The 10,849-nt window shown below is 45.4% G+C and overlaps 1 protein-coding gene across 1 annotated transcript in view; it reads left to right on the forward strand.

Annotated features, from left to right (window-relative positions):
* ACRC (acidic repeat containing) overlaps window positions 1-5,418 on the forward strand; it is a 14,737-nt gene extending 9,319 nt beyond the window's left edge. Inside the window, exons 8-9 of the mRNA XM_008937040.1 lie at window positions 3,612-3,816; window positions 5,166-5,418. Coding sequence (XP_008935288.1) covers window positions 3,612-3,816; window positions 5,166-5,418 — 458 coding nt within the window. The remainder of the gene's footprint in view (window positions 1-3,611; window positions 3,817-5,165) is intronic.
* Window positions 5,419-10,849: the final 5,431 nt, after the last annotated feature.

A 10,849-nucleotide genomic window follows, 5' to 3' on the forward strand; every position in this document is an offset into this window, starting at 1 on the left:
CCCTACACAACCGTGCAATGTGCCTGTACTCTTCCCAGGATACCTGTTCCTGCTTCCCCTGCCTGTGCAGTTCCATCGTGCCTTTTAGATTGACCAGCAGGTCTTGACTCAACGATGTTGGTCTCTTTCCTGCCATACCTGATTTCTTACAGCTGGAGTTTGAGAGCTCTTGTGAAAGCATCCTTAAAGATCTGCCAGCTCTGCTCTGCTCCCTTGTCCCTGAGGACTGTTTCCTAGGGAGTCCTATTGACTAACTCCTTGAAGGGCTGGAGGTTTGCTCTCCTAAAATTTAAGTTCCTGACTTTGCTTTTCCTCTGCCTCATACCCCTTAGGACAATGAGCTGCACTTGTATATGATTACTGCAGCCCAGGCTGCCTCTGGTCTGGGTGTCCCTGATGAGTTCACTTGCATTGGTGACCATCAGGTCTCACATAACATGCCATCAGGTAAGACTGTCTATTTGTTGCATTAGGAAGTTGTCCTCTAGGCCCTCTAGGAATCTCCTGGATTGCCTGCAGTTGCCATGCTACTTTCCCAACAGATGTCTGGGTGGTTGAAATCCCCCAGTAGGATAAGAGCCTCCTGGAGCTGGAGTATGAAAGTTTCACCAATAAGCTCCCATTGATGAGGCAGCCTGCAGTAGACACCACTCATAAGGCTCCATTTGTTGTCTCAGTCCCTGATTCTTACCCATAAGTTTTTGACCTGCTCATTGACATTCTTCAGAGACATCACGTGACACTCCATCAATTTCTTGACATAGAGGGCAACAGAGGACAACAACCCGTCCTTTGTCATCTGTCCCTTCTGAACACCCTGTAGCCATCAGTAGCCACACTCCAGTCATGGGATTTGCCCCACCAAGTTTCAGTAATTCTTGACACAGAGGGCAACAGCTCCACCCGTCCTTTGTCATCTGTCCCTTCTGAACACCCTGTAGCCATCAGTAGCCACACTCCAGTCATGGGATTTGCCCCACCAAGTTTCAGTAATGGCCACAATATTGTAGCCTTCCAGTAGCCATCTGGCCCCATAGACTTGTGTACATCTAAGTGATGTAGCAGGTTGCTAACCATTTCCTCTCTGATTATGGGGGTCTCATTCTTCTCTCCATCCCTGTCTTCCATCTCAGGGGGCTGGGTGCCCAGGGAACAACTAATTCCTGCTACTAAAGACTGAGGCAAAGAAGACATTCAATACCTCAGCCTCTTTCTCATCTGTAGCCACTGTTTCCCCCTCCACCTAATAAAGGATGACAATGCTCCCTACTCCTCCTTTTGTTGTCAAGGTATTCATAGAAACATTTTTAATTGTCTTTCACAGCAGTAGCCAGGTTGAGTTCCAGCTGGGCTTTGGCCCTTCTAATTTTCTCCCTGCATAGCTTCCCTACATCTTTGTAGTCCTCATGTGTGGCCTGCCCCTGCTTCCAAAGGCCATAAACTCTCTTGTTCCTGATTTCCAGCCAAAGCTGTCTGTTCAGCCAGGCCAGTCTCCTTCCCTGCTGGCTTGTCTTTTGGAATATGGGCACAGCCTGCTCCTGCACCTGTAAGACTTCTTTCCTGAAGTGTGTCCAGCCTTTCTGGACTCCTTTGCCCTTCAGGACTGCCTCCCATGGGCTGTGTCAACTAGTCTCCTAAACAGGCCAAAGTCTGCATCTGGAAGTCCCAGGTGGCAGTTCTGCTGACCCTAATCCTTATTCCTCCAAAGTTCTCCAATAACCAATAACTCTGTCATCTCATAATCACTGTGCCAAAGATGGCCTCCAACTGTTATGTCCCCCAGAAGTCCTCCTCTTGTTCTCAAGCAGCAGGTGCAGGAGAGTGCCTTCCCTAGCTGGCTTCCTCACCAGCTGTGTCAGTAAGTTGTGTTCCACACAGTCCAGGAACCTCTGGGATTGTTCCCTCTCTGCTGTATTGTGTTTCCATTTCCCCACAAGAACAAGGGGTAGCAATCGTGAAACCTCTCCCAACTGTTTATGGAGTATTTCATCTGCTTCTTCATCCTACTTGGGTGGTCTGTAACAGACTCCCACCATGATATCTGGCCTGTTGGCTTTTCCCCTGATTCTTACCCATACAGACTTGACCCTGTCGTCACCATCATTGTTGTAGACTTTCATAACTCTCCCTAATAGAGAGGGCCACCCACTACCTCTTCTTCCTTGCCTATCCCTTCTAAAAAGTTGATAGCCCTTGATTGCAGCACTTGTCATGCAGGTTGTCCCACCACATTTCAATGATGGCAACTATATCATAGTTTTTTGCTGCACAATGGCCTCCAGCTCCTATTTGCTGCCCATGCTGCATGCATCGGTGTAGGTACACTTCAGCTGGGCTTATGGTCCCACCACCTCTTTGAGGGGAGAACCCCCTAAGTCCTACCTGCCCATTAGTAGTGTTGGCTTGATGGTTGGACTTGATGATCTTAAAGGTCTCTTCCAACCTAAAGGATTCTATGATTCTCAGCAGCTTTCATGGCTGCTAACCTATCAATAACCCTTGTGTCATTGCTGCTGCATGGATCGCCTACCTCCACTGAGATGGCAGACTGAAAGACCTTACTAGCACACTGTCCAACAGACACTGACATACCACACCCAGGCTTGTCTGTAGCAAGCCATGTTTCACCCCTGTCCCCCTTCAAATCTAGTTTAAAGCTCTTTCAGTGGGCCCTGGTAATTCTTATCCCAAGATCATTTTCCCCTTGGAGACAAGTATAGCCTATCTGTTGCCAGCAGGCCTGGTGTCTTGTAAACCAACCTGTAGTCAAAGAACCCAAAGTCCTGTTGCTAACACCAGGCTTGGATTCAGGAACTGATTTGCTAGCTCTTCCTGTTGAACCCCTCATCAGTCCCTGCAGCTGGTGGGATAGAGGAGAACACTGATTGTGCTCCTGATTCCTTAACCAGCTGTCCCAAGGCCCTGGAGTCTCTCTTCCTTGCCTGGGAATGGTGCGAAGCTGCAGCAGGGGAGGTTTAGACTAAGTATTAGGATGCATCTTTTTACTGAGGTGGTAGTCAAACACTGGAACAGACTTCCTAGAGAGGTTATGGATGCCCCAAGACCGTCAGTGTTTTAAGAGCTTTTTAATGCTCTGATAATGTGGTTTAACTTCTGTTCAGGCCCTTAGACTTAGATGATAATTGTGTGTTCCTTCCAACTGAAATATTCTATTCTGATTGATTGTGGAGAAAACTCAGTGTGCCACTGTAGTTGTTTCTGGATTAAAAATACCAAAATTACAAAAGCAATCAATGAATCTTGGTGTTTGGGGTCTCATTAAACAATCGCAAATCCATAAATCTATCAAACAACAAAACAAAGAAGACCAAGCAAAACAACCCCAGCAAAGAAAACCCAAGCGGATGAGGGGTGCAGGGAAGGAACTATGATGCAGAACTAGGGCTAATCACAAAACTGGAAATAAACAGAGTAAAACCTTGTTTTGAGTCACTTTATCTTGTCAAAACATTGATAATTCCAATGTCCAAATTAACTTTTTCATCATAGTAAAGAATGAGCGTCGAGATCTGGAGTAGTGAGCAAAGACCCAAGTCTGCACTTCCCCACACCTGGCTGATCTTAATGTCTTTTGTTTGCCTTGCTCCAAGATCGCCTTCGAGACACACTAGTTCATGAGGCTTGCCATGCAGCCACCTGGCTGATCCACGGCGTCCGGGACGGGCACGGCCGGCTCTGGAGATTCTACGCCAATAAATCGGCTGCGATGCATCCGGAGCTGCCCGTGGTGACACGCTGCCACAGCTATGAGATTAACTACAGGTTCATCTACGAGTGTGCTCGATGCAAAGCTACGTGAGTCAGGTTTTGATCTTGCGTATGCCTAGGTATTAACTTTGTTTCTAACTTGGTAGTCTCCTGTGTGTAGAAATCGTGGGTCTCTTAAGCTGTGGACCAACTGGGATAGTCTCACTCGTCACTTCACGTTTCCTGAGCCCACAGAACCTCACTATGTGATTCTACATGTTTGTTTCCAGGTAGTTTCAGCTTCATTTCAGAGGTCTGGACAGGCAGAAGTGTCTTCTGAGGACCACTGGTAATGGTGGAAAGTCTTTGGAAAGCAGTAAGATATTAGAATACATGCCTCAGCTTTGAAGGACATGGCAGGGAAAAGTTACACTTTGTGTGGCTGCTCTCACTCTCCAAACATTGCTCAAATGATATAAATTTGGATTCATCTTCTACTGTAGTTGATACTGAGTGAACTTGTGAAAGTTTTTGACCGCTTACCTATGATTTCATGATCAACACTGATCCTGTTGTAGGCTTTTTGGTGCAAAATGACTGGACCTGGCACATCCCTGTAGAATGCATGTAAGCAAAGGACCAGCATGGATTGCAGAATTGAGGCATTCCAAGTGCTTTCTAAAACTATCCACATTTTACATCTTACAAAGTAACATCTTCAAATGTGCCATGACAACAGTCTAGGATTGATCTAAAGAAAAACAGTACACAAGGGAGTGCTAGACTTGGCATGGTCGACTGAGTTACTTTTTATATGCTCATCCTGGTAAAGATAATGAAGTATGAAGTTTTGTGATTTGGGTTCTGCATAGTCCAGGAAAGTGGCTGACCATGGCATGATTTTTTTGTTGTTTTTCTTTAAATCTTCTTATTCCCCTTCCTAACTTTAGGGACTTAATAGTATGCTTAGAAAGCATGCATGGGAACTTTTTTTTTAAGGCTCATACATGCCACTTTCAGAACTGTTGGAAGGAAACTATTTCACATATGAAAGCATCTTCCTGAAGTGTTTAATATGACTGTGCAATGCATTAGTTGCTTAGATGCATCAGAGCATTGAGAAGATTTGATAGTGATGGCATGGAGGAGAAACTCCAAGGGGTAGCTGATACATGGGTTGTGGAAGCGTTTCAAAATGTTGTAGCACTACTAGCCTGAGAGTGAAAGAAACAGAGGAATGAACCAAGCTGAAAAAGCAGTGGAAAAAGCTCTAAGGTAGAGAAGTGTGTAATCCAGATTTGGTAGTTCCAGTGTGTGACGTATGTAGTCTGTTTCTTGTTCTAAAATGCTCGCTTAGAGATCTGACCCAAGTAGCCTGGCGGAAGAGAAGGGAGCCCGTTCCCACGAGTGCTGGCTACTCCAGGTGTGAAATCCAAGTCCGTGTTCTCCCGTTTCAGGATCGGCCGCCATTCCAAGTCCCTGGACACGGAGCACTCTGTGTGTGCCTTCTGCGGGGGGCAGCTGGGCCTGCGTCAGCCCGCGCGGAAGGAGGGCGCCGCGGCCAGGGCGGGGCTGACGCCCTTCGCCAAGTACGTGAAGGAGAACTACGGGGCCGTGAGGAGGGAGCAGTGTGGACTGAGCCATGCAGAGGTCATGCAGAGACTCAGTGCTCATTTCGCTTTGAAAACCAGGCTTCAAGATTCCCTGTAACATCTCAATACGCTTCCTGTCCTGATGCCACTTATATTTTTTATGCAGTTGTAAAAGACTAATGTGAGGCTAAGAATGTGTTTTGGAGGATTCCAGATAGCCTTAATATTTTAGCACTAAATACTTTGATAAAAAAGGTCTTAAGGCCTCTTCTAAAACAGGCAAGAGTGAGCAAGAAGTAAGGGTGATAGAAAGTCTGTGGCCCTGCACAACTCAAAATCCTTCTTAGACTTCAGATAAACATTACCTGTACCTGGGAAGATGTAGTTCTAGACTCTTGGTGGGACTGACTTGCTTTGGTTTCCTGGAATTTTCTGAACAGTATTTACATATAGTAGTGCTTCATAGCATGTCTCCAGTGAGCAAGGGATTTACTGGGTAGCTGATATGCTATAGGCTTACCATATGTGCTGAAGAACTGCAAGGTGTACATCTGTTTGGGGTTGCCAGATGCAAAGAAAATCCAAGCCCATAAGCCACAGTCCTCTGATTCTGTCTGGATGACTTCCACGCAGGAAAAGGGGCAAACCTGAAGAAGGCTTCAACATGAGTTCAAGCCTTTTCCCAAGGAACGTTTGAGTCATCTTTGACTGTTTTTGTTAAAAGTGGTCAGTAGATAATGTCCCAGATCTGTTAGAGAAAGTGTGAGTTTCTGCAAAGCTCTGTGGCCCCTTAGTGAGATAAAATTTTGAATGCAGTTGTGCCTCTATCACTGAGATCTCATAGAAGCTGAAAGAGATGCAAACGGTCAGGTTGGGGAAAGCCAATTCAGAGACTTTATACCATAGAATGAGATGATCTGGTCAGATGACTTAAATCTTCCATGTAGAATGTGACTGAATGGGTTACAGTGTTTGTCTATTGTGAACAAAATCAGGGGATTAGTAATCCTGAATAATCAATAAATGCAAGTTTTATGCCAGCTGTGGCAATGAACCAGGCGTCTTTGTTCCAGCATAGCTGTGACTGTTGGTATAGTATGTGAAAGCTGAGTCACATCTAGCTTAGAACTAGCTAGTTCTAAGTTTCCTGTACAGCAGATCACGCTGCTTGCTGTTGAGAGTACCTGTCACTGCTCCTCACTTTCTGCCCTGCCTTTATCAATCCCACTACATCCCAGCTGAAAAATAAATAGTAGCAGCACATGAAGGAGTTTGAACCATTTCAGAAATAGTTGGTACTGAAGCACAGCTCCTCTTAGCATCTCAATTGCCTCTGCTGTGCTGGGTGTTCAAAGGGAAGATCCTCTCTACACATCATGCAACTGACCCAGGAAACTACAGTCGGCCTCACCTCCATCCCTGGAAGGGTGATGGAACAGCTCGCTCTGCATCACATCTCTAAGCATGTGGAGCAAAGGAAGGTTTTTGGGAGTGGTCAACATGGATTCACCAAGAAGAAATCGTGCTTGACCAAATGATACCACGATATGACTGACTGGGTAGATGAGGGGAGAGCAGTGCACGTTTGTCTACCTTGACTTCAGCAAGCCCTTTGACACCGTCTCCTGCAACATCCTTGTAGGTAAGCTTAGGAAGTGTGGTCTAGATGAGTAGACAGTGAGGTGGATTGAGAGCTGGCTGAATGGCAGAGCTCAGAGTGTTGTGATCGGTGGCACACAGAATCACTTTGGTTGGAAAAGACCTAGCTGGAGGCTTCTTGTTCCCCAGAGGTCAGTACGGCGTCTAGCTTTGCTCGTCATAGTTACCAATGACCTGGAGGAAGGGATGGAGTGTACCCTCACCAAGTCTGCTGATGATACAAAACTGGGAGGGGTGACTGAAACACCAGAAGGCTGTGCTGCCATTCAGTGAGTCCTGGACAGACTAGAGAGCAGGGCAGAGAGGAAGCTAATGACGTTTAACAAGGGCAGATGTAGGGTCCTGCACGTGGGGAGGAGTAACAAGTTATGGGTTGACTTGCTGCAGAGCAGCTCTGTGAAGGACCTTGGGAGTCCTGGTCCATAACAAGCTAACCACAAGCTCACCTCTGGCTCTTTCTCCTGTTCCTGTGATAGCCCTGGTTCATCTTCATCCCTCGCTACATGAACTGCTTTCTTTGTGTATTTCTGCTGTATGAGTGATACAGGCACAGGCTGGTTCTGTGGATCAGCTGCAGCACCTATTGGTTTGTTTTTAGGTCTGGGCTCCTTCTCTTCCCCTTGAGAGCACTGAAATGTGTTGAGAAGGACTTGGTAGGTGTAGGGTCACTGTATTGTATTCAAAACATATAACACAGAGAGCATGCTGGCCTGGATTTTTCAATAGCCAAAATTCTCAAAAGCTGAGAGTCTCCTCCTGTCTCACCGACAGCTTGGGTGAGATCACTGAAAAATGACAAGGCTGCATACACACAACCGTTTAACCTCAGAGCCAGTGACACAATCATAAGCTGCCAGCATCCAGTAAAACAGGACAAGACCCCTTACCCATTTCCCAGAGAGGGCAACTATCACTACAGAGAACATGTACAGTACGTAGGGACTGACATTCCACCATGCAAACAAATGGACTGACACTGGGAACAGGCATTGTTTAACTAATACAGAACGTGTGTATAGCAAAATTGTTTGAAAACACTTTAGTCAAATTTTGTTATCTGCAGGAGATGCACCCCAGAGTCCCGAGGGAATTTTTCTGATGTAGTTGCCAAGCCACTCTCCATAATATTTGAAAAGTCCTGGCAGTCAGATGAAGTCCCTGGTGACTGGAAAAAGGGAAACATTGCACCTCTTTCTTTTTTTAAAAAGGGTAGAAAGAGTAGCCTCAGAACTGCTGACCTGACAGCTTTGCTTTAGCTTTGCTAACAGCACTGCATTCAGGGCTGTTTATTCAAAAAATTGCAAGTATGCATTCAAAGGCATACTTTGAGTCAGTCCAAATATTAATTTTCTTCCCTTTTCCAATTCTAATGCTCTTGGTCAAGGTGATTATTTCTGCTTTCTGAACAGAGATTCCTGCAGGTAATGCTTTGGCTTGTATTACGTTCTGGGTGGTAGTTACAGCATACCTGCCTTATGATTTCCTTGGATCACAAAGCTGCTCCCATCCATAAACATGAGTGCTCAGCATCCTCCAAGGGTTCTTCCTTCAGGTCTGGTCTGCTGGAATAGACAGCTTCCATGGTCTCCAGCCAGCCATGCATCACTGGCTTGGTAACAGCTCCACTGAGAACAGATGCTGGATTCACAGTATTAGTGATCACAAGATCCACATCATCTTGCTCTACCAGAGTAGCCTGGAAGCAGAAAGCCAATGGCCCCTCTTCTTCAAAATGGTGGAAACTATGAGAGACCAGCACTGTCATTTTCTGACCCATGGTGAACTTCCATGCCTCTTGGATGTTGAGAACTGCTCCCACTGCTCTCTAATGCCCGGGCCAGCCTTTGCTCACATCATCCAACTGCTTGGAGAAGTAAGTGACTGCCCTTCTGTAAGGTCCCAGTTGTTGGGCCAGTACTCCCAGTACAGGCCTTGCTTCTCATGAGCCAAAAGGGTTTGGAAACATCAGGGGGGCCCAAAGCTGGAGCCCTTATTAACTCCTTTTTGAACTGTTCAAAGGCCTTCCTAGCTTCATCTGTCCAGGTCAGCTTAGTAGGATTCTCTTTCAATAAATTATAAAGTGGCGTTACTAAAGGTCCATAAGTAGGTAGCCACAGTTGGCACCAACCTGTCATCCCAAGGAATGTTCTGATTTCCTTCACTGCCCTGCGTTCAGGCGTGTGGCAAATAGCTTCTTTTCTCTCTTTTCCAAGTTCCCATTGTCTTCCCGAGATTTCAAATCCGAGATAAGTCACTTGCATCTGGACAATCTGAGCTTTCTGCTGAGAAACTCCATAACCACTCTGTCCCAAAAAATTAAGCAAGCTTACAGACCATTGTATAGACTCTTCCTTAGTTTCTGATAACAGTCAAGAAAGGAGTCCATGTTCCAAGCTCTCATGCCACCTGATTTCCAAAAATAGCGTGCCTGTTTTTCAAGCCTTGGAGTAACTGTCCAGGTTGGTTGGCTTTTTCTTCTAGTATCAGGGTTTTCCCACTCAAAAGCAAATAGCTTCTGACTTTATGTTGCTAGAGCTAAGCAGAAAAAGACATCTCTCAATTCCTCCACAGAAAACCACATACGGGCATTTTTCAGTCTGGTCAGCAAGTGTAAGGACTGGCCACTACTGGATGTAAATCTTCCACGGTTCTGTTTATTGCTCTTAGACCCCGTACAAATCTATAACACTTACCATCTGGTTTCTCTACTGGAAGAATGGGAGTATTATATTCTGATTTGCACTCCACTAACAACCCATAATTTAAAAAAAAAATCTACTATTTCTTTCACTCCCCTTCGATCTTCCCAGTTTCAAAGGGTACTGTTTGATTCTTACTGGTTCAGCTCCTTGCTTCAAGTCTACCTTTGTCAGGGCTGCATTCTTTGCCCTGCCCGGGATTTCAGAAGCCCATACTCTGGGATAAACTTGATTCAAAGTTTCTGTAATTTCTGAGGTGAAACTGTTTTTCTTATTTGTGGGTTGAATCAATGCTAAGTTCAGGAGTTCAGGATTCCAATTAATTAACTATTTCCTACCTTCCTTCACTCCTGTGAGACAGGCTTGTCAGTGAGAGATTAACAGCTGCACTCAATGACCTTAAGTGTCTTTTCAAACCTAAATGATTCTGTGACTTCACATAACAGAATGCAGATGATGATGTACCTGATGGGGGATACTCCAAAATGAAACAGTCAAAAAATTTGAAGAATTATTTCAACAACATGTATTTTGTTCCATTTGTTCAATCAAATTTCACTAGACTGAATGCAATTAATTTCAGCATGTAAGAATGACAGGCTTGCATATCTTACCCATTCTCTTCTCAGCATCTTAATCTTTTTCCCACCTAGGAAGCAACCTCACTCCTCCCACTAAGCCAGCAGAAACAGCCCATTTTGTGAAGAACTTCAGTGCTGGGTATGCAACAGTGTTATATTAAATAAGAGAACAGACTGTGTCCAAAAAATGCAGCCACTGGCGCTTTGTAGCATACATTTCATTTCCTCTCCAAACAGCTCTGGCTTTGGAATTCTTTATTTGGTTAGAATTATGCTTAGAACACAGATCCTACGTCAAAGTTTTTCCAGGTCTCTTCCCAAGCTTTGCTCCCACCTCTTACCTGCCCGGGTGGATAACCACAAATCTGGAACACTATCAGATATAAGATCACGGTCAACTGAAGCTACAAAGAGAAGGCAGAAGTTGGCAACATCACTTAAGACTGCAGAGACACTGTTTCCTTCTAACCTTCCTGTTCCAGGCTCCTGGAATACATACAAAGCAATGAGACATCTGTCAAAATATAAGGGAGGGAGGGAGAGAGTACGTTCCCTAGGTTTGTGCCCTCCGGAACTGAAGTCTCTGCAGATGCTGCCCAACCTCACCACA

The sequence above is a fragment of the Merops nubicus genome, unplaced genomic scaffold, assembly GCF_000691845.1.
Source record: "Merops nubicus isolate BGI_N331 unplaced genomic scaffold, ASM69184v1 scaffold16943, whole genome shotgun sequence".
NCBI lineage: Eukaryota > Metazoa > Chordata > Aves > Coraciiformes > Meropidae > Merops > Merops nubicus.